The sequence below is a fragment of the Saccopteryx bilineata genome, chromosome 3 (genome assembly GCF_036850765.1).
Source record: "Saccopteryx bilineata isolate mSacBil1 chromosome 3, mSacBil1_pri_phased_curated, whole genome shotgun sequence".
Lineage (NCBI taxonomy): Eukaryota > Metazoa > Chordata > Mammalia > Chiroptera > Emballonuridae > Saccopteryx > Saccopteryx bilineata.
In genome coordinates, this window is record NC_089492.1 from 127,746,636 (window position 1) to 127,770,860 (window position 24,225).

At 48.7% G+C, this 24,225-nt stretch overlaps 1 protein-coding gene across 16 annotated transcripts in view; it reads left to right on the plus strand.

The window, feature by feature from the left end:
* Window positions 1-925: 925 nt before the first annotated feature.
* DYSF (dysferlin) overlaps window positions 926-24,225 on the plus strand; it is a 224,706-nt gene continuing 201,406 nt past the window's right edge. For 8 of the 16 annotated variants that reach the window (XM_066267353.1, XM_066267357.1, XM_066267355.1 and 5 more), the window contains exon 1: window positions 16,181-16,391. In XM_066267353.1, the coding sequence (XP_066123450.1) occupies window positions 16,301-16,391 (91 nt within the window). In that variant the 5' untranslated portion in view covers window positions 16,181-16,300. Of the gene's footprint in view, window positions 1,858-16,180; window positions 16,392-24,225 lie in introns of those variants that run through there. The other 8 variants (XM_066267363.1, XM_066267361.1, XM_066267367.1 and 5 more) reach the window with 2 other exon arrangements.

Sequence of the window (24,225 nt, forward strand, 5' to 3'; positions counted from 1 at the left end):
ACATCCCTGGTGTCTCTTTGTGTGTCCAAATTTCCTCTTGTAAGAACACCATAAAATTGGATTGGAACCCACTCTAACAGCCTTGTTTAACTTAATCACCTCTTTAAAAGCCCTGCAGTTAGGGCTTCAACGTCTGGATTTAGGGGAACACAATTCAGCCCATAACAGAGACCGTGTTACTTGTGCTCACCATTGTGTCTCCATCCTTCAGGATGGCGACTGGCATGTTGTAGGACTTGATACAAACTTGTCAAGTGAATGATTAAATTTACCCATCCCCTGTCCCCGCCCCCCCATCATACTGTGCTAGAGGGAAATAAAAGAGGAGGCACAGATTGCAACAGGAGAACCATAAATGACCACAGGAAATGTTTGCCATCCTAATCTTAAAATGACAGACCCCTCAGGGAGTGTTTCTCTTAATGCCTCCTTATGGGGCCGAATCAGCCACCTATCTGCAGGGGACTCTTTCTGCCCTGGGTCCCTGTGCCACCCCCTGGGCTGCTGAGTGTGTGTGTGTGTGTGTGGGGGGGGGGTTGCTGACAGCTGTGCACCCATTCACGTAGCTCTCTTTAGAAGGTGAGTCACCCAGCTGCTGGGAGTGCGGATCTACACAGCTCCGGGAAAGCAGTTCAGGAATGCATACAGGGACCTAAAAAAAGGCATGTCCTTTTCCAAGGCTAGAATCTAATCTGAGGAACTAGCAGAGGGGGACTGGGATGGGTTTCTCTCTCAGTTTTTATGTAAAACATGGTTTTTTAGTATTATAATAGTGAGAAACTGGGAAGAGCCTAAATGTGTAACAATGGGAAAGCTTTGTGAGTCCTAGCACATTCATATGATAGAAAGTTATATAGCTACTAAAAATACTGTTTATAAAGAATTTTTAATGATGCAATAAAATGTTACATGAAATAGCAGGACAAAAATTTGATGTAAATTCTTTAATCTACGTGCATATAGGCACAGGGAAAAGCCTGGACTGGTAAATACTCAAATGTTAGTACTATAGATTTTCTTGACTCAGAAATTTCTTTCTCTTATGCTTTTTGTGTTAAAGTAGCATGTGTGGCTTTTACAACCAGGAAAGACTGGGGGAAAGTTTCAAAGGCAGCTGGCGCTTCTAGTCAATGAAATTCCTCAGCCGGCGCTTCTCCGTGAAAGCGCCTGCCCAGCGCCTGCCCCCCAGCCTGTTCCCGCTACCGCGCTTCCTACCCAGGGGTGGCTCCGCGGGAGAGTGCTGGAATCCCTCGGCCGGAGAGGGTGACGAGCTTAGCTTCGCGCAAGCCGGAGGTGGAAGGTCAGGGGCGGGGCCGATACCCACTTCTGTCCCGGAGAGCGATCTGGATTGCTCCGGGCACCCGCAGCCCTGGTCCAGCCCTGGGCCATCACGGCCGCCGCCCAGTCCGCTGTTGCATGGCCAGGTGCAAAATGTCGTGTCATTGGGAGAGTCTGCGGCCGGAGCATTGAATTACAGCTCAGCCGAGCCCGGTTAAGGCGGTGGAGGTGGAAGATGAGCAGACGCTCCTGTTCTGCGTGGGCGCGCTGACCGGCGGGGGTAAGGGCGGCGCGGGCGGAGACCCACAGTAGCCCCCTGGAGTCGCCCGCGCTGGCCTGTTCCTCTTTAAGAGCAGCAGATCTGAGAACGGAGCCCGAGATCCGAACCGCCCTCTCCAGTGAGGGGACCCACGAGCTGCAACTCGGCTCTCCACGACGTTCCCCAGCCCTCTCCGCGTCCTGCGCGTGCAGGGCCCTAACTCGTGCCAGTCATGCTGAGGGTCTTCATCCTCTATGCCGAGAACGTCCGCACCCCGGATACCGACATCAGCGATGCCTACTGCTCCGCTGTATTTGCAGGTAGGAAGGGCCTGTGATCCCCGCTGGCCTGGAGGGCGGGGGTCGGGATCCGGACGTCGCGGCTCTCGCTCCAGGAGAGCTCCGGGATGCGAGAGACAAGACGCCGCGCCCCGGTCAGGCTGACTTTGAAGGTTGCAAAGACACACGTCCTCGAGGAGGGGCAACTCAGGGGGAAACTGAGGCAAGGAGGGAGAGGTGGCTTGAGCGGGGACAGGAAACTGAGCCTGGGTTGGGATTAAGGTGGGCCTGGAAGGCGAGGCCAGCATCTCTCTTAACAGAGGTGTTTCCAGGCTGTGGGCTGGAAAGCACTGTGCGGCCCGGCTCCCCAGCTCTCCGTCCGGGAAGGCTGGGTCCCAGGCCTATTTATAACCCAGCTGGCTTCCAGCGGCCTGGGCCTGGCGCTCTGCTCAGCCTTTGCTATCGGTCACAGGCTAGGCTGGCAGGCATGCAGCCACTGGGGGTAGAGGCACCGCCCACCAGTCCAAGGGTCTTATCCTGGGTTTGGGCAAAGGACAGTAGGAATTTATCAGCTGGAACAGCTGCCACCAACACCAACTTCTAAGGATTTTCTCCGCCTACCCCAACACTGGAGCAAGTGGGAACTTGATATCTGGGGATGGGACCCTCACCGTCAGGTTGGGCTTCCTGGAGCAGGGAGCCTGCTCCCCTATCAGATTGGGTCTCTCACAGGATGGCTCTCCACATGATTATGACGACTTTTCTTTCAGGAGGTGAGGGCTGGGTTCTGTCTGCTTCTTTTTGAACCCCTCAGGGTCAAGCCACAGCTGGGGCTTCACAGCTGGGTCTTTGGGTTTGGAGATACTGAGGGAGAAAGACCAGAGAGAAGCGTCTGAGAGCTGCCTCTCCACCCACCCCGTGCATTCCTCTCAGCCTCCATTACTGTCATTCCCCTTCTCCCTGGAGATCTGGCTACATACCAGGCCACTGGAAATCATAGTATCAGCTGATCCCTGGTCATCCAGCAGAACTTCCCTTTCAGTTTCCTGAGCTCCTGGACCTACCTGCTCCCAGATGCTCATGTGCACATGTGCTCTCAGACACACGCACATCTGGGGTTGTATGTAACACCTGTGATGTTCCAAGTAGACACTCAGAAAACGCAGGCATGTGTTCAAAACAGCACACAGAAGTGTTGACTTTCTCTCTCTCTCTCTCTCTCTCTCTCTCTGTCTCTCTCTCTCTCGCGGATGTGAGATTTGAGGCTTCTTGAGGAGTCTCTGAATGGCCTGTGGCCAGGAAAGCAGTCTAGACCAAGAGGAGGGACAGAGGAGGAATCAGAGGTGACACTCCAGCTGTGTTTTTTCCCCCCTAACTTGCCTCTTTGACCTATTCTCCACCAGTTTCCCACAGCTGCCTGTGGAAACAATCTTTAGCAAGGTGTTTCTAGGGGAAGGGCAGGGCATGCATGGGGGCCTCCATACTTCCTGTGTTCTCAGCTCTGGCAAGGCCAGGCCAGTGGTTCACCTGAGTGGCCCAAACTAGCAGCCTGGCTAAGGGCCCTGGACTCCACCTTGCACAACTCCAGAAAGCACCATTTGCTCTGAAAATATCCCTATGGCTGAGAAGAGGGAGAATATTCTCACACTGTGGAGGGAGGACAAGGCACCCTGTGAACTAATCAGCTGCCTCTCTCTCCGACACCCCTCCCCATCACCATCCCTCGGGCTGAGCAGGCTTTGTAAATAGTACCCTCTGGAGCTGTCCTGTGTACCAATGAACCCTGAGGGGGGGCCACCTTAGATCCCCTGTCTCTATTCCTAAAGGTCTTGTTTCTTCTGGGCCCAGATTTTTCTCCTGCTTCCCTGATCACAGCCCCCCTGTAAAGCCAGTAGCCAAGGCCACCATCAGAGCCGCCTGGCCTGTGCAGGTTCGCATTTGATTTGGACAGACAGTAATGAAACAACAGAGCCAAGAACTGGTGGGCCATCCTTTAATCCTAGCTTGCACCCGGCGAGCAAGTAAAAACACACACTGGGCTCCAAAACCCACTCACATTCAGTGCTCACAAAGCTACTGACTTTTCCGAGTTTCCTAGAATCAAAGGTTTCTAGCTCACTAGCCTTATTCACCTCTGTTCCCCATCTCCTCTCTGCACAAACTGGCTTCTCCTTTAGCATTCTGCTATCTTGGCTGCTTCTCTTCTCCTCCATGTGGCCTTTATCTGCTCTTTTTTCTCTGCTCTCTCCTCTAATGCTAATCTCAGGAACTGAGAGAGAGCAAGCTCCCGGTCTGCCCCCATTTTATAGTGTAGAAATCAAAACCTTTAATCCAATATACAAATAAGGAAGTCTCTGATACAAAGTCACTTATCTGAGGCATAATGGGATTCCTCATGAGAGTACATCACCCCACATCAAAAAGGGTGGGAAAGGCTTAGTCCTAAAACCAAACCCCAGGCTACAAGGATCCTGCCAGCCCACAGCCCGCCCCCAACACACATTAACACAATCACTCCCATCCCAAGCAAGAAGGGCAACCAATATCATCACCTGGGCGACTGGCTTCCACGTGGGCAGCGCCATCTTTAACAAAGTGAGCATAATATATTTTATCTGCCCAACACCCCCTCACCTTCCGATCCACCCCCCCACCCCCAGTACACACACACTTGTCTCATATTTTATGGTTCCCCTACTCAGGCCAGGCTCAGAACCCTAGCAGAAGAAAAAGAAGAATGAATAATGAATGGGGAAGCATGTTCTAATCCAAGAAGTACTTCACCCACAGGAAGTACTGATGGTGTGGTTCCTCTCTTGTCATTTCAGCCTCAAGGGCTGTCTGTGGAATAGTCTCCCCCATCCTCTATCCACATCCCTGTCCCCTGACTGAGTCCCTCCCCTTATCTTCCTGATATCAGTCTGCAATTCTGCCCTGGTCCTGCTGCTTGGGCTACCCCTTCCCTGGGGAGAAAGGAAGTTCTCTCTGCTGACTGAGTGCTCCCAGCACTCAGTGGAGGGGGCTGGTTGGAACACCCACTCACAGTCAACACAGTCATGGTCAGGCCGTCATGGGGAATGCAGTCCCCCTCCCCCAGCCCTGGCCACATTCCACCTCCTGCACTAGCCAAGCTCTTAGCTGATGTCCAAATTTGGCCTCCCTGCGGCATTCAGTCCTGCTCCCAGCCAAGGCCAGGTTGGTGAATGATTACAGTGAAGATTCTGGTCTTAGGGACACACTACCCAGAGCAAAACACCCTTCTGGGAAGCCTTCCTCACCAGCTGGCGCTGATCTGGCCTCCCCAGGACCTTTAGGCTTGGGCCCATAAAGCCTTTCCTTCGGCTACCTGATTATAATATCCCACAATGACACCTCTTGGCTCCTCCGTGCATGGAGAAATCCATTTCCTGATTATAACAACTTTGTGGGGCCTGTGGACCAAAAAGGGCCCACAAACTAAACCTGATAAGCTCATGGCAGCCCTTGCAAACTCAGAAACCAAAAGGAATCACATAGAATGGTATAAACATAAAAATTCCTAACTAAAAGTGAGTCATGTTGGTAGTCATGTCCTAGGTCTGTAGCTTCCGTGACAAATGTCAGTCTTTACCTTAACTAAGCCTGTTTATTGCCTTTTTGCATCTAAGATAACATATTTTGAAATGTCACAACCCCTCAGGGCACAACCTTTCCCACATACCATCTCTATGTGCTGTAGATGTTAACTGTTAACTACTCTGTACTCACCAGTGTAAAAGAGATATAAGCCTCTTCAGTGGATTCTATCCAATCCTAGGACACTTCTCCCACCCCCTCAACCCCGTTGCTTTCTTCTGCCTCCCTAATCTACCTCTAGTGAATTTCATGTGACCCTCCTTATGGCTCTTTCTTTGATTCTAATGTATAAAATAGCTGTAAAATCACCTTTAAAATGAAGCATTTTCTCAGTCTCTTGAGATTTTGCTTCCTTGCAATTCTCCTCAGTTTGTCTCAAATAAACTCTATTAAATTTTTTCTTAAGGCTGGACATTTTATTGTAGACAGGTCCAAGGGCAAGGATAGTATTTCCTTTAACAGATGAGCAAACAGGCCCAGAGAAGTGCAGGGGGGCCCGGCTAAAGCAACCCTCCTACCCCCCCCCCCCATCAGTCTTTCTGTTGTTATCAGCATCCATGGCTCATGGATGAGAAAGTGCTTTGGAACTCTGGTCTTGTAGTGCGATTGGTTAGAGCAGTGGTAATCAACCTGGTCCTTACCGCCCACTAGTGGGCGTTCCAGCTTTCATGGTGGGCGGTAGTGGAGCAACCAAAGTATAAATAAAAAGATAGATTTTAACTATAGTAAGTTGTTTTATAAAGATTTATTCTGCCAAACTTAGTGAAAATCCAACATAAAGTACTTGGTAAGTAATTATTATTATATGCTTTAACTTGCTATAACTCTGCTTTATAAATTTTATAAAGTAAAGTTACTTTCCTACTTTATAAATCACCATTACTGTGGAACTGGTGGGCGGTTAGAAACTTTACTACTAACAGAAATACAAAAGTGGACGGTAGGTATAAAACGGTTGACTACTCTTGGGTTAGAGCATCATCCCAATGAACCAAGGTTGCCTGATTCCCTGTCTTGGCACATATAAGAATGAACCAATGAAAGCATAAATAAGTGGAACAACAAATCAATCTCTCTCTCTCTCTCTCTTTTTCTTTCCAAATATCAATTTAAAAAACTTTTCTTTTTTCTTAAAGTGCTTTGGAAAACATACCATGTGTTGCCGATACCTGGGTAAACCCACAGCCAGCACAGGGGAGGGCTATACTTGTGATAGGGGGAACTCAAGAGTTAAAGTTTTAGCTTGAGTAATGGTGGCTTTGGTTATGATCAATGGGCTTAAAGGTTAATGCAGGTAGAGGCTTTGTCCCAAGAGCTGGGATGCCTGAGAGCCCACATGACTTAAAGTGATCTGCAAGTAGTCCACCTTTTGTGCCCCAGGCAAAGCTTTTGTGCTTTAAGACCTGCTGATTATGATCCAATTAACTTTGAATGTGATCTGATTAACTCTCTCTTGAAAGTCTAAAACTCTATATAGAGAGAGTCAGATAGATAGGGACAGACAGACAGGAACAGAGAGAGACGAGAAGCATCAATCACTAGTTTTTTGTTGCGCATTGCAACACCTTAGTTGTTCATTGATTGCTTTCTCATATGTGCCTTGACTGTGGGCCTTCAGCAGACCGAGTAACCCCTTGCTTGAGCCAGCGACCTTGGGTCCAAGCTGGTGAGCTTTGCTCAAACCAGATGAGCCCACGCTCAAGCTGGTGATCTCGGTTCTTGAACCTGGGTCCTCTGCATCCCAGCCTGATGCTCTACCTCTGCGCCACTGCACCACTGCCCATTCAGGCGAAAGTCTAAAACTCTTATCTACCCTTTTCTTCTTCTTCTTTTTTTTAATTTTTATTAATTTTAATGGGGTGACATCAATAAATCAAGGTACATATATTCAAAGAAAACATGTCCAGGTTATCTTGTCATTCAATTATGTTGCATACCCATCACCCAAAGTCAGATTGTCCTCCATCACCTTCTATCTAGTTTTCTTTGTGCCCCTCCCCCTCCCCTTTCCCCTCTCCCTCCTTCCCCCACCCCATAACCACCACACTCTTGTCCATGTCTCTTAGTCTCATTTTTATGTCCCACCAATGTATGGAATCACGCAGTTCTTGGTTTTTTCTGATTTACTTATTTCACTCCATATAATGTTATCAAGATCCCACCATTTTGTTATAAATGATCCGATGTCATCATTTCTTATGGCTGTGTAGTATACCATAATGTATATGTGCCACATCTTCTTTATCCAGTCATATATATATATTTTTTTATTTTTATTTTTTACCGTGATTAAAGCCTTTAAGCAAACTCTTGGCCAATACAACAAGAATCCATAAAAGAGTAGTGTCCTTAACATGTTCACCAAGTCCAAGTTGGCACCAACACCATTCCAAATCCCTGCGAATGCAACCCAACCCCAGTTCAGTTCATTAGGAGCTATCACAAGGAGCAAGAGTCGAGAAAATGTCCACATCCAGGAAAAGTCCGCATGGCCCTGGAATTGTTGGCACAATTCTATACTTTGCAGCTCACATCCAAGTCCCAATGACCGCTGCTTCTAGCTGGTAATGATTCAGGTAGACTGGAAAAGCCATCTGCAGCATGTGTGGAGATGGAGCCTCTGTTCTCCTTTGCCTGGAGAGATAAGACCAGGGTGCTTTTCCCTGGAGCTCTGCAACTGTGGCGTGGTAAAGAGAACCTTGGGATACACTAAGCAGTCTCGGTGTGGCTTCTCCAGTGTTCCTTGGTTGAAGAGTCCTCTTAGTTTAGTCCAAAGTTGGTTTTTCCAGATGAGAGTTCTTAAAATTAGTTTGTAATCCACTTTGGTTCTGGGATGTGGGAGTTGGTACGTCCGCCTACTCCATCGCCATCTTGTCTTCTCTATCCTTTTCTTCTTCTTATAAAAGGGTTGGCTTGGGATAAGGGTTTGTGAAGGCTTTGGGTACATGACCTCCATGTCCTCAGTTTGCCAGCCATCTGAATAAAGCACCCATGAAAGATTCAAGCCCTGATTGTACTTATTTGGCTGAATTGGTGACAGGCAGCATAAAGGCCAATATTTCCGGTTTCCCTTTGGGTACCTTGCATGGGGAACATAGTATAAGACAAATGACCAAAAGATGGAGGATTCTGATTTTGAAAATGTGGCCCTGGCTGGTTGGCTCAGCGGTAGAGCGTCGGCCTAGCGTGCAGAGGACCCGGGTTCGATTCCCAGCCAGGGCACATAGGAGAAGCGCCCATTTGCTTCTCCACCCCTCCGCCGCGCTTTCCTCTCTGTCTCTCTCTTCCCCTCCTGCAGCCAAGGCTCCATTGGAGCAGGGATGGCCCGGGCGCTGGGGATGGCTCTGTGGCCTCTGCCTCAGGCCCTAGAGTGGCTCTGGTCGTGACATGGTGACGCCCAGGATGGGCAGAGCATCGCCCCCTGGTGGGCAGAGCGTCGCCCCATGGTGGGCGTGCCGGGTGGATCCTGGTCGGGCGCATGTGGGAGTCTGTCTGACTGTCTCTCCCTGTTTCCAGCTTCAGAAAAAAAAAAATGTATTCATCGCAAGGAGAGAGAATGGATATTCATTAATCGTAAACAATGTACCATTTTCAGATGCTGTTTAAACCCTCACAACAATCTTATGAAAGAGATGTATTAACTGATATTGTGCTTACTAGGTGTCAGGCACTCTTCTAAATAGAACGCACTTACTGTGAGCTATATCATGTTCCAGTTAAATTTGTGTAAAGTACTTATATGTAGATGCTTAATCATTCTAGCAACCATATATGGTAGCAACTATCATCACTTTTATTTTACAGAAGAAAAAACTGAGGCACAAAAAGGTCAAGTTATACATTGGTAAATAGTGGAGTTAGGATGCAAGACCACACAATCTGGCTCTAGAGCCCTGTCTTTACCCACTCTACCATTTGCCTGTGGTTTTAGCTCTGATTTACAAGAGACAAGCAGTAGAAAGGGTGGAGGCAGGATTTGAGTCCAGGTCTAGCTCACACCCTAGTCTCAGTCTGCGGCTGTCTGCTTACTCCTGCCATATCTCACACACTGTGTGTACTGTGACTTACTCCCTTTCTCTCCCAGGTGCAGACCGCCTCGTTCTCATCCTCTGGTCTGGAGGACGCTTTCTTAGAGGGGTCTCCGCCCTTCTGCATCACACTCTCTGGATCTCATGGGACCATTCAGTCACCAGCTGGCCCAGAATGCTCCCTCTAGGCAGTACCCTCATTCCAGGCCACCTCACAGGCTCTGACAGGGCCACTGTGGCTGTTCAGGGTCTGATAAGCTGAGGCCAGGACCATGGGTCATGGGGCACTAAGATGGGCAGCCTGCCGTGGGTGTGACAAATATCCTGAGGCCTCCAGAAAGGGGAGAATCTATCCTCAGCCCCCAATCTTAGCCAGTCCAGTATGAAGTTGGATGGAGGGGCTCAGGGGTACAGACAGTTGTCAGCCTTGGTCACATTCCCATGAGATGAGAGCGTCAAACAAGGAGGAGAGAAGGATGATAGCTGAGAGTATTGTCTCTGGACCCAGACTGCCTAAGATCTTAGATTGGGAATCCCAGCCTTGCTACTTTCCAGCTGTGTGTCTTTGGGCCAGTTACTTAACCACTCTGTGTCTCAGTTTCCTCACTTGCGAAGTGTTGATAATGATAGTACCTGCTTCATAATGGTTCTGAAGAGTTTGTGTTAATCTATATAAAGCACTTTGAATAGTGCCTGCCACTCAGCACATTTTAACTCTTATATTTATTGTAATTACTATTACAGTTAACATGTATTGTATACATACCAAGAAATCACTGCACACATCCAAGAAGTCTTTCACTATCTTTGTTTTTGCCTGGCCAGTGCTAACATCAGCTCTGTTTGCCCACCCACTATCTTACCAGATTGGGCACAGTGGGCTAAGTGGGGAGTGTGCCCCCAGGGACTGTGGTCCTGTCTCCTCCTGGAGCAGCCCCTTCTGAGCTGAAGGCATTTGTCTACCTGATTGATGGCTGGCTGTGGTTCTCACTATGGTTCTAGGACTTTCTTGGAATAAATATCCCCCTGGTGACTGGGCCCACAAACCTTCTCCCTTCTCTCCAGGTCAGACTCACGCTCTTTCTCTAATACATGAGTGCTAGTTTCTTTTCAGGTTGATTCAATGGAATGAAATGTTATCAGGAAGAACTCTGACATTGTGCACCTATTTTGCACCAGGCACAGTGCTGGAGGGCTAGTGTTTGGTTTAACCCTCTCAACACCTCTGTGAAAATATAATTCTCTTGATTCCACAGAAGGGGAAACAGACTCTGAAAGGTCAAGTCACATGCCTCAGATCACACAGCCAGAACAGGGTGGATGGTGTGGAAGCCTAGAATTATGGGATGGTTCTTCCCTGACAGTCACATAATCATGGCTGTAGCCAGACTCACTACTTCTGTGCTTTCTACACCCTTCGTGGACATGTAGGTGCCCTTTGATTCCACTGGTGGGATGGATTGGGGTATTCCGAGGACACGTTTTTTAGTGAATGTGAGGGGGAGAGGGCAGAAAGATGTATTGGATCATCCACACTCCTAGAAGGTTTGGAACTTTGGCAAATGTGCCCTGAAGGGATCCTGTAAACTCACATGCATGATGTTCACCTCAAGGTTGATGGCACTGAGCAGAAGGGCAGGGTCTGTTTGCTCCTTGGACACCCCATGCCAGGTCCCGGGAAAAAACAAAGACCTGAGCCAGAGAAGGCCAGGTGGCCCAATTCTAACAGCAGAAAGGGGCCCTATTAGAAGTAACTCTTCCTTGACTGTCAGGGAAGTAGGTCCCCAAGTAAGTAACAGGATAGGGGTCACAAACCCACATGCTTGTGGGAACCTGGCAGGCGGCATAACTTAGATAAAGCCAGTGGGAAAGGCACATGCGTAATGGTGAGCTGTGGCAGGTGCCGTGACTTGAGAAGGCACGCCCCACCCACAGGTGCTGGGTGAATAGTGTGTGCATGTGCGTTTACAGGCAGAGTTTGGGCCCATGTGCCAGCTTCTCTGATTTTTCAAGAGAAGCTAAAATCCAGATCTGCATGGGAAATCTCCTAATGTTTAATTTAGGTACAATATCGTTATAAAACATGTTGGTCAAAGACAATAAGTCGATAAACTGGATGTGTTCCTGGGGGCCACCAGGCAGCGTCTGAGGCTCAGTGTTTCATTTAATCTTGGAGACCTTGGCCTGACCTGTGGTGGTGCAGTGGATTAAGTGTCGACCTAGAATGCTGAGGTCGCCAGTTCAAAACCCTGGGCTTGCCTGGTCAAGGCACATATGGGAGTTGATGCTTCCTGCTCCTCCCCCTGTTCTCTCTCTGTCTCTCCCTCTCTCTCTCCTCTCTCTCTCTAATAAAAATGAATAAATAAAATCTAAAAAAGTAAATAAATAAAAATAATAATAATCTTGGAGACCTTGACCCTAAGCTCTCTGGAAAACAGGCAGCCAATCTTCTCTCACTGGGATTATTAGCAGTACCTACCCATGATTTCATCGATGGACTGATGGGGGAGAGTTTTAGTTCCCTCCTTACCTCTGTTAGCCCTGAAATGTCATTGTAATTAAAATGACATCTTAAATGAAAACTGGGCTTGCTATGCAAATTCAGCTTCAAAACAGGTCCCTTAACGCCCTTGCTGCACAACGTGAGTTGTCAGTGGTGGCAGGGATCTGCCCTTGTCTGTGGGTTTAGGTGGGACACAGACCTGGCTGTTAGCAAGCACTGACCAACGATGGTGTGAACACAGTAGTCTCTCTCAGTCATGTAATGTGTAAGCACTCCTGGTTGGTAAAGTTCTGACCCACAAGGCTGTCAAGAGCCCCAGGCCCTTCTGTCTTTTTGTTCTACTGTCCTCGTGCTGACAACATGGTTGCTGATGGCTCACCATCATAATCTATATTGTAGCAAGGCAGGCATTCCCCGTCCTTGTGAAGACACAACCCGGCAGTCACATACAAGCCTTCTGCTCACATCCTATTTGTCACCACTTGTTTTCATGGCCACATCTAGCAGCAGCGATGGAGGCTAGGATATTTAGTCTTTCTATTTGGGTAGCCATATGTCCAGGTAAAGCTCTATGGAAAATGTCTGTGGAAGAAGGAAGAACATATGGGAGGGGGACAAATGGAGATCTCATGCCCAATTTCCATGAAAGCTGCATTCCTGACACAAGTGCCTGTGGGAAGAAGCCCCGTGGTGTCCTCAAGGGAACAGATCAGGGAGGATTCCAGGGCGGTGAACAGCAGCCAGGGTAGGAAGTTGGACGTTGGGATGGAAAACAGGCCTCAGGATGTGACCAGAAACCAGACCACCGGCTGTTGCATTTCTGGTTTACAGAACAGGTGTGTGGACCTCCTGTTGCTTGAACACAAGCCAAGTGTTTTTAAAAGTCCCTTGGAAGATTTTCTGGAAATGTTCGATATGCACCCTACAGATTTCCTGCGCTGACTGACAGGTTAGAACAGGAGTTGGGGGCAGGATGTGTTGTGATGGGGGAAAGGAGCAAAGCCAGGAATCACGGACAGTAAAAAATTATCCCAGACCATCATATCCAAAATGCCCCCTAGGGGGCAGTACTATCCTCTTCAAGAACCTCTGGCTTCGCCTTATCTCGGGTGGAAGGAACACTGGGGAGTCCAGTACAGTGTCCACTACACCAATCCCAGGGGGGCCCTTGCTATGCACTGGAATGCTTGGCTGACTGAGGCTGCCATGGTCTGTCCCCTTATTGACTGACTCTACGGTCTAGTCCAGGGGTCCCCAAACTACGGCCTGCAGGCCGCATGCGGCCCCCTGAGGCCATTTATCCGGCCCCCACTGCACTTCCGGAAGGGGTACCTCTTTCATTGGTGGTCAGTGAGAGGAGCACATTGACCATCCCATTAGCCAAAAGCAGGTCCATAGTTCCCACTGAAATACTGGTCAGTTTGTTGATTTAAATTTACTTGTTCTTTATTTTAAATATTGTATTTGTTCCCATTTTGTTTTTTTACTTTAAAATAAGATATGTGCAGTGTGCATAGGGATTTGTTCATAGTTTTTTTTATAGTCCGGCCCTCCAACGGTCTGAGGGACAGTGAACTGGCCCCCTGTGTAAAAAGTTTGGGGACCCCTGGTCTAGCCAGACATCAAACAAATTACATTAATAGTTATTCCTTTTAATTGTGATGGTGCTAAGAAAGAAAAGGGCTGCTTTGTGTTTGTGTTTTTGTTTTTTTTGCCATGGGGAGCAACCTAGACCAGGAGATCAGAGACAGCTTTCCAGGGACGTGATGTTTAAGCTGAAGTCTGAAGGATGAATGAGGGTGGCCTTGTAAAGAGAATGGGGAAGTTGCATGATGACAGTTACTAGACTTACCATGGTGAACACATTGGTATATAAATGTCAAATTACTACGTACACCTGAAACTACTATAATATTGTATGCCAACTCTATTTTTAGAAAAATTAGAGGGAGGAAGGCAGTTGCAGGCAGAGAGGGCAGTAGAGCTTCACGTTGGGGAGGAGCTCAGCATAGGACAGAAACAGAAGCCACTGGAGCTGGCGTTCAGAGTGAGGGGCTGAGTGGCCTATCCCCCTGGGTGAAGAGAAGGGACCCGGGGTGTAGCCCAAGAGTCTGGAAAGCTTTTGAGGTGTTTTCATCCGGGTGGTGACCTGATCTTTTTTTTAATTTATTTTTATTTATTTTTATTTTTCTGAAGCTGGAAACGGGGAGAGACAGTCAGACAGACTCCCGCATGCACCCGACCGGGATCCACCCGGCATGCCCACCAGGGGCGACGCTCTGCCTACCAGGGGGCGATGCTCTGCCCCTCCGGGGCGTTGCTCTGCTGCGACCAGAGCCACTCTAGCGCCTGGGGCAGAGGCCAAGGAGCCATCCCCAGCGCCCAGGCCATCTTTGCTCCAATGGAGCCTTGGCTGCGGGAGGGGAAGAGAGAGACAGAGAGGAAGGGGGGGGTGGAGAAGCAAATGGGCGCTTCTCCTATGTGCCCTGGCCAGGAATCGAACCCGGGTTCCCCGCACGCCAGGCCGACGCTCTACCACTGAGCCAACCGGCCAGGGCAACCTGATCATTTTTAAGATCACCTGGTTCCAGTGTGGATAATGGACCAAAGGTGTCTATCTCATTATGGAGGTGGGCAGGGTCACCCATGGAGAGTGAGGAAAAAGAGGGCTCAAGACATTCAGAGAAGGCACAACCTTTAAGGCTGAGTAGAGGACAGCATTAGATTTGTCACTGAGTGGGTGACAGTGACCAGTATTTAGTGCCCCAGTGCCAGTGGGCTTTAGTTAGGAGTACAGATAATTAATTCATATTAAGAGGAGGGAAGGAAAAGGATTTGGGCCCAGAGGTGCACGGGAGCCAGGAGGCTGGAAGCCTGAGACAGTTCTCTGCTCTGTAAATAGGAGGCAAACAGGGTGAGGAGGAGGATGGGATGCCATAGGTTTGGGCAGAGAAAAGTATGAAGCAGTTGTCTAGGAGAGAGGGAGACTAAGACGTAAATACAGCATGATTGCCAGGCCGCCACCTGAGCGAAGCGTCACACATATCAAGTGATGGGGCAGGTTAGCTGTGTTATTCTCCAACTCCTTTAGCGGTTAGGGTGCAGGGGAGCAGTAGGCAGAGGTGGGTTTCACCAGGCTATGGTTTTGCCACATGAAAATGCTGGAATCTCAAAATAAGAGAGGAGGAAGGGCGCTGAGTTTTGGTGCAGAAGAGTCATAACTTGTCACTGAATTTAGGCTGAGAAAGGAGGTCAGTGAGGACTTGGGAGGTGGACCTGTCGGGTGCTGAGTGCTGGAGTTTAGGGGTAGAGAGGTGAGACGCCAGGGCCCCTGTGGTCAATAAGTTCATCAGCTGGAAAGGAACGATACGTAACGCGGGAAAGCGTGCTGTCACCACCCAAGACTCACTCTATAGTCAATTTCCCCAACGTCTGGGCGAGGGAGCCTAGAGATTGCTGTAGGAGATGACGCCAGGGACCGAATGGGCAGAGGGCGGACCCTTGTACTCCAGGAACGCAACATAATTTGGACACAGATTTCTGTCTCCGGAGATGAGCTACTCCAGACTGCTCTGAAGAAGGCACAGAGGCGGGTTCGCGAGGGCTCGAGCCTTGGAGTCTGAGCGCGGGGCTCCCAGCAGCCGGATGGGCTGCCCGGGCTCCAAGCACGGGAATGGGGCTGGCGGGGCTGGACCGCCGGCTCAGAGGCTAGAGCCCCCGACACAGCGCGCGCTCCATCGCTCTGCACATTCCACGCACTCCTTCGGCGCTCGCGCCAATTTGCAATTTCCCGCAGACACATTTTTCCCCCCTGAAGCTGGGTCTCCCCTTCTCCCGCCGTCGCTCATTTCTCCTTCCTCGTTATTTGCCAAGCGCCCCCGGCTTGCTGGCCGCCCAGCGCGCAGCGAGGAGGAGCGCAGCATTTGCGCCCCAGTGGGGAAGTCGCACGGAGGCGTATGGAGCGCTGGAGCCTGGGCTGGGCAGGCAGCCCGGGACGCTGGGGGCTCCCGCGAGCAGGGCCGGCGTGCGCCGTTTTCAAGCTGCTGGGCCAAGCTGTGGTCCCGAGTCAGTGGCGCTGTCATTCCGGACGCGGTCGGGGACCCGCGGAGGGGGCGCCAGAACTCCAAAAGGCGCGCGTCTGACCCCTGCCCCGCCCCGCCCGCTGTGGGGAGGGTACGCCCAGTGAGTGTCCGGTTCCTCCCTGAGGCCTCTCCCAGGCCTTGGGACCTCTCCGCTGAGGCTCAGAGAAGGCGACAGGTTCCGTTTGGTGGGTGTCTGGGCTCGGTGCTCCCGCTCCCGTCCCGCCCTCGCGCCTCTGCGCTCCCCCGGCGCCCAAGCCATGCTGTGCTGCCTGCTGGTGAGGGCCAGCAATCTTCCTAGTGTGAAGAAGGACCGGCGCAGCGATCCGGTCGCCAGCTTAATTTTCCGAGGTGAGAGTCCGTGGCCACCGCGCCCGCGCGCAAGCGCGCCCGCATCATTTGACTCTCCGCATTCCCCGCGGGGTCTGCGGCCCCGGCTCCAGCACTAATCCTTGTCCAAGACGTAGTTTTCTTCCTCTCTCAGCAGGGACGGAAATCTCAGCCAGGTCTTCTGCCGAGAGGGTGAGGAGGATCAAACAGAGCACAGTAAATGCCCTAGTGGTCTGAAATTTTGGAAAGTGAATGTGATGTAATATGTCAACAGTTTCTACTTTTCTAAGACCGATACCTAGAGGGCATAAAGTGGGAGCCTTTGCTGGGGATAAAGATAGGTTAGAATAGGGATAAAGGGTACAGGAGGAATCTGGGTGTGTACGGTGTGCTTTGAAATCTTTATTTCATTCATTCTCTCACCTGTCTTTATTGAACACTGGCCATATTGAATCCACCATGTCTCAACTGGGAGTAAAAGGAACAGAATAGGCCGGATATAGCCTTTATACAAAGATTTCGAGGAGGGTGTCCGAGGATATTTTTTAAAATTCAAAGAGTCTAAGTGACTACATGTGGTGTTTAGGCAAGAAAAGGTCTCTCTCTCTTTTTCTTTGTGTTTGGGGCAACAAAGGACTTACAACCCCCCTCTTACCCGCTACCTTTAACCTCATATTTTAAAGCTGTCATTCCCATGGGAGGAGGTGTCTTAGGAAGGGAAAGGAAAGAGGAAAGATCTGTCAAAATTAAGAGGAGAAACAATGGCTGTGAGTCAGAACCCCAGTTCTGCAAAGAAAGATAAATAAGGAGAGACAAGAGAGTTTTCCTCTTATGAGGATTCATATCCTGTGGTTTTGTAGAATTAAAAATATGTGTATCACAAAACATGGTCAAACCTAGAGTGAGAAATGGCTGGTGTTTTCATGGGGCTTGGAAATAATAGGGGCACTTTTAGCTTTGGCCCATGACTTCCATCTGCTCCCCAAGCACCCCTCCCCCAATACTAACAACCACAGATGAAAAACAGTTTGGCAAAGTGAGAACTTTGTACAGCTTTAATGCTTTGTTATGGGATAATTTACATTGAATTTCTCTCCTGAGAAGTGTGAAATGAAAATTTTAGAAAACTGCTATTTTCATTAATTGGTGACATTCCTGGGTGCCCACTATGAAAAGCAACTTCAGGACAAGATTCCTAGTTCTCTCTAGTCCACCAGTGCAGTCTGCCTGCACTGTTCTGTGGGGCCACCACTGCCTGGAAAAGAAGTTACAAAGAACCCTGAGCCCAGGGGCTTACATCAGCCTAGTTCTCTTGGATGCTTTGGGACTCTTTTGGGTCTGCTCACAGCTGTCCTTCCCTGGTTCTGTAAGAGTCTTCTGGTAGCTACTACTCTCATTCTGCAGGAAAGGAAATGGAAACCTGGGGAAGTTAAATGATGCGTCCAGGTCAGTGGTTGGGGCAAGGAACTACCAGTGCTTGGAGTGGGCAGTGCCCTTGAGTCAGGTAGGTGACTTCATAGGTAATCTATTGAGGCCCCTCTTGGTTGTGGCTCTGGGCCAGGTACCCTGAGTGTGCAGCTGCTGTCCTCTCCCACCCTTTATGATGCCTTACTATATACGCACTGACAAACCTCAGGCAAAATCGAGATATAGTAGAATGTGACATATCCAATTGTTCCAAGTCCATTCATCTTTCAGAGCCCCGCCTGTGGCCATCACACAGTCTGGGGCAGTGGTTTTCCTGCTTGCCTGTGCCCGAGAATCCTCTGGAGAGTGTGCTTCAGAGACAAATTCCTGGGACCCAGCCGTAGAGGTTCTGATGCAGCAGGTCTGTGTGACCTGAAAATCAGCACTGATCACCTACTTGATACAGGTGGTTCCATTTTGGAAACATAACTTAAGATACATTGATGTGAGATGTGGTGAAAGGTGAAAATAATGGGATATCCCAGCCCTTCCCAGGGAGAGTTCATGTTGGAGTTTGGGGCTGAGCTGATGCTTAGGGAGGAAGGCCATTATAATCAGACCCAGAATGTATGATTGTCTAGACCGGGGTACTCCACCCTGGCTGCACATCAGAGGCATGTGCGGAGCTTTAAAAAAAACTCACTGCCAGCCCCTCTGTTCTCTCCTTTTTTGAAGCTAAGTCTCTAGAGGAGGGGCCCAGATAGGGGTGTTTCTAAACAATTTCCAAATATGTCAGATGCGCTGTCAGGGTTGAGAACCCCTGAGCCCAGCCCCCTGGTGGCACAGATGGGGCTGGGGCCTGGCAGAGCAGCCAGCCTGCACTGTGGGCTTGGCTCCCCCAATGGCCCCAAGTGCGTGGGCCTGGCTGGCCCCACTCTCCATGCAGTTGTTTCCCCAGCATTCCAGCCTCGGATGTAATTTCAGGATCTGCCTCCCAAAATAGACTATGAGCTCTGGAAGGCCTGACTCCAAGGGTTCTTTTTTGGTTTTCCTGTCTCAGGGCTTCAGGGTAGAGGTGATTAATAAATTCATTTCATTCCTTTGTTCATGTATTAATTAATTAGTTAACTAAAACTACCATGAGTGCCTGGGCTGTGGTAGATATTTTTGACCAATTGTCTTAGTAAATGAGCAGCTTCGTTTCCTATAACATTTAGTGATCTGTCCTTTCTTCTGCCCCGCCCATTTTGAACCTGGGTTCTCTGTGTCCCAGTCTGATGCCACCACCTTTTCAGGCTGAATTACTTTTTAATTTACTCATTTTGGGTGTTTGTCTTTTTCTTAATTAGTTGCAAGTGCTTTTTATATTTAAGAATATTCAGTTTTTGTCATAGATGTTTCAAATCTCTCCCTCAATTCTATCTAATTGGACTTTTGAGTTTCAAGATCAGCCCTCTCAGAGTAAATTCCACCTACATGGGTACATCGACTGGCCACACCTCCTTCCTGGATGCTCCTTTCCTAGAAAGTGTGGTTTCAGTTAGGATTTAAAGCAGATTTTTAAAAAATTTTTATTTATTTATTTTTTACAGAGACAGTGAGTCAGAGAGAGGAATAGACAGGGACAGACAGACAGGAACAGAGAGAGATGAGAAGCATCAATCATTAGTTTTTCGTTGCACGTTGCAACACCTTAGTTGTTCATTGATTGCTTTCTCATATGTGCCTTGACTGTGGGCCTTCAGCAGACCGAGTAACCCCTTGCTGGAGCCAGTGACCTTGGGTTCAAGCTGGTGAGCTTTTGCTCAAACCAGATGAACCCGCACTCAAACTGGCGACCTCGGGGTCTCGAACCTGGGTCTTCTGCATCCCAGTCCAACGCTCTATCCACTGCGCCACCACCTGGTCAGGCCTCAGTTAGGATTTAGAAAGAAGGAGATGGAGTGGGAGTTCTTGAGGGTGAGAGGGGCAGGGCTTCTGCTGGGTAGGGTGGGAAATGACACTTCCCAGTTCTGGGGGCCCAGGCCTGAGTCAAGGCAAAGCCTACTCTTTCTGTTGGGGAATCAGTGCCGAGATGTAAAGCAGACTTCACTTCAGCAGCAGCCCGGGCTAGCTTTCCTCCTTTCAGTTGCCTCTGCTTCTGGTTGTCTGTTGCTATCTGAATTTCTATCACGTTCTCTGTCTGCTGGGTATTTTAATGAAGTGTCAAGAGAGTGCCCAGTACAGAGCAAGTCCTCAATAAATATCTGAGGAGTAAATGAGAGGTTGCGTTGAGGCTGCCTGCAGGATCACGAGGCATAGTGCAGCTCCCGACAGTAGGTCCTTTCCCCTGGGCAGAGACAACCTGTCTCTCTCTGGAGGTCCAGAACACCCCATCTCCTCTCATATCTTTTGCGTGCTCTCTCTCTAGGTGGACGGCACCACCAGCCCGCCACGCACCCCTGTCAGAACCTGAGACATCCTCTCCTACTCTCCCACCCTGTTCCCAACCCAGACACTGGCATAGAGCCCACCACACAGCCTGTGTCCTCACATCTCCCAAGGTGGGTCCTGGCCAGGTGACTCAGTGGATTGAGAGTGGTCCCAGTGTGCCAAGGTTGTGAGGGCACAAGGAGAAACAATGAATGAATGCACAACTAAAAAATGGAACAACTGGCTCTGGTTGATGGCTCAGTGGATACAGCATCAGCCGGTATATGGACCTCTCGGGTTTGATTCCCAGTCAGGGTACACAGGAGGAATGACCATCTGCTTCTTTCCCCCTCCCTTTCTACTTTCTTTCCCTCTTCCTGTCCTGCAGGCAGTTTCTTGATTGGTTCAAGCATGGCCCCTGGTGCTTAGTTGGTCTGAGTGCATTGGCCTCAAGTGCTAAAAATGGCTCAGTACCCAAACATTGGCCCCAGATGTGGTTGCTGGGTGGATCCCATTCAGGGAGCATGTGGGAGTCTGCCTCACTATTTCCTCTCCCTTCACAAAAAAAAAAAAAAAAAAAAAAAAAAAAAGGAACAACTAAAGTGGAAAAATGAGTTGATGCTCCCTCTGTCTTTCTCTTCCCCCCTTCCCCATCCCCCCCTCTCAAATCAAAGGAAAAATTTGAAAAAATTGTAGTAAAATGTACATAACATAAAATTTACCATCTTAACCATTTTTTTTTTCAGGGACAGAGAGAGAGTCAGCGAGAGGGATAGGGAGGGACAGACAGACAGGAACGGAGAGAGATGAGAAGCATCAATCATCAGTTTTTCATTGGGACACCTTAGTTGTTCATTGATTGCTTTCTCATATGTGCCTTGACCAAGGGCCTTCAGCAGGCTGAGTAACCCCTTGCTTGAGCCAGCGACCTTGGGTCCAAACTGGTGAGCTTTTGCTCAAGCCTGCAACCTTTGGGTCTCGAACCTGGGTCCTTCTGCATCCCAGTCCTATGCTCTATCTACTGCGCCACCTCCTGGTCAGGCACCATCTTAACCATTTTTAAGTGTACAGTACAGTGGCATTAAGTACATTCATATTGTTATGCAACCATCACCGTCATCCCTCTCCAGAACTCTTTCAAACTGAAACTCTATGCCCATTAAATAATATCTCCTCATTCTCTCCTCCCCAAGCCCCTGGTAACTGGCTTATTTCACTTAGTATAATGTCCTCAAGGTTCAGCCATATTGTAGCACGTGTCAGAGTTTCCTTCTTTTATAAGACTGAGTAATATTCCATTATATGTACAGTTCACATTTTGCTTATCCTTTTATCTGTTGGTGGATGCTTGGATTGCTTACACATTTTAGCTACTATGGACATGGGTGTATAAACCTTTCCTTTTCACAAGGCTTCTAGCACAATCTCTCGAGCAGAGTAGCTGAACTTCTTACATGGGCATTCAGAGCTCCCAAAGGCATGACAGTAGAAGCTGCTGGCCCTACTTGGAGCCACAGGGCTGTCTCAGGTCAGTGTGGAGGGGCACTGTGCAAAGATGCGATTGCCAGTATGCTGGTTCAGTGGGGCCATCCTTGGAAATATCCGGTCTTCTCCCCTGCATTTTCAGCTCCAGGGAGCAGGGACTGCTTCTCTCTCAGCTTGGATATGAGGGTAGGGTGGCTGTGGCATCTGCAACCCCTTGAATTAATCCCGCCCCCAGCATAGTACCAGGCATGTAACAGGTATGCAGAAATATTTGTACACTTTTGTTACCATCATTCCCCTCATGAAAGTCAATCCTTTACATACTAGGGACAGCAACTCACTATGTTTCACTTCTTGGCACCTTAAAATTATTTTCATTGTGGTAAAATATACATAAAAATTATAATTTTAACCGCTTTTAAAGGTACCGTTCAGTGGCATTAAACATACTCACATTGTGCAACCATCACCACTATCCATCTCCAGAACCTTTTTATTATCCCAAACTGAGTCTCCATACCCATTAATTAATAACTCCCCACGGCCCCTGGCAGCTTCTATTCTACTTTCTGTGCTTATGAACTTGACTATTCTAGGTAGTTAATTTAAGTTGAATCATATAATATTTGTTATTTTGTGTCTGACGTGTCATTTAGAATAATGTTTTCAATGTTCATCCAAGTGGTAGCGTGTATCAGAACTGCCTTTGGCTGAATAATATTTCATTGTATGGATATCCCACATTCTGTTTATCCATTTATCTGTAATGAACATTATCTGTCAATGAGAAATGGACCAGTATTTCTCAGCCTTTCCTTAAACCGTCCTTTGACAGGCATGAAACCCTCCCAGTGACAGGCTGTGGTGTGCATCCTCAGTGTTCAGCTCTGCTTTAGAGTTTGTCTTCTCTGCGATCCCACAAGCCCCAAAGAGCCCATTGTCATCAGTGTTACAAAAATAAGCTTTTCTGTCTGTTTCCCAAGTGTACCATGACCTTTATGATTGAGTTGGGGGGCAGGGGTCTGCCCTATCTGTCTTTTGGAGATTGGCAGCTAGTCAGGTGTTTTCTTCCATGCTGTAACCCCTGTATGGGTTCAGGCCCTGGGGGGCTAACAAGCACATTGGACCACTGAGAGGTGTCTGCCCCCACAAGATGGACCTGAGGCTGAGGCCACTGTGGGACACAGAACCCTGGCTATTAATGGGTAGACTTTACCAGGTGGGGAGCAGAAGGGCAGTGAGGTGTCTCTTTATGCAAAGCCATGGCCACACCTGCCATGTCAGTGTCGGGATATACGTGGGCTTCCTGCTCAGCTAGGCGGCTCCCAGCTCTGGCTGGCGCAGGATGGTCCGGCTTCTTACCTTTCTCTGAGGCCTTCCTCAGTTCCCCTCCCTCAGCCCATGGTCTTACCAGAGTGGCTTCAGTGGGGGACCAGAATGGTGTTCTACATCTTTCCTGCCACACGACTTGGCTCTTAGCACTCAAAGGCCAAGATGGTAATTTCTTTGTTCTCTAGTTCTCTTTGGACAATCTTCCTTTAAGGCAATATTTTAAAAGTTTTTGGACTGCTACATGCAACAAGACTTACATTTACATTAAGATATAGCATTTATATATAAATATATACATGAAATTATATAATCAAAAGTTTCAATAGTACTTTTCTGATGAAAGATGTACTCTGATGTTTTCTTCTTAGGTCTGTTCTGTCGTTAAAAGGAGATATCAGTCAACTCATTCCATTGATGTCATGGCCCTCTAATGTGTCTCAATGAGTAGTTTGAAAATCACCACAAAGCATCAGTGGGGGGGACTCTGGTCAAGGAGTCTGAGTTAGAGTTGTTTCGTTGGCGTGGGGAATCAGGTGTAGAATTTCAATAGCAGACAGAAAAGTAGGTTTATTCCTCTTCTCTGAGTCCTTTGGTCTGGAGGAACACCCACAGCTTCGGCATGATTCTTGCGAATGCCTGCTGGCCCCCAGTTCTGCGGCGCAATCTGGGGACAGGGCATAGTTCTTCCCCCTGCCCTGAACCCCAGCTTTGAGCTCTGAGCTCTCTTGTATATTTAACTATTGAGTCTGTTAAATTACATGTATAAAACCATATCACTTAAGGTCAAAATTAATTGGCAAGGACAGGACAGGTCTAAAGTCATGATGAGGAAGGAACCATTTTTTTTTAAACGGTTTCCTAATTAGCAGCTCGCCTTCCTTTTTCTTGGCGCCTGTAAGTCTTGTGATTTTGTGCTATGTTCATGTTTCTTTGTTGTTCCTCTTCAGGGCTGTAGTGCCCATCAGTAACCCCTCAATGTTAACCAGAGGGTCCCAGAGTTGGCCCTTTTAACCAGGACTTAGTGAAACCTTATTGAGGGCCTTTGTTCTCGTCATCTTCAGGGGAGGCAGGAAATGGAAAATTCTTAAAAGACATCTGCACAGGGCTTGGCACACAGACACTGCTTAGTTAATACTAGGCAGGAGCACCAAGAAATGCTTCCAGCTGGACCACTCAAGAGAAGCTGCAGATGGAATTTTTCATGTTACTTCTGTAGAGC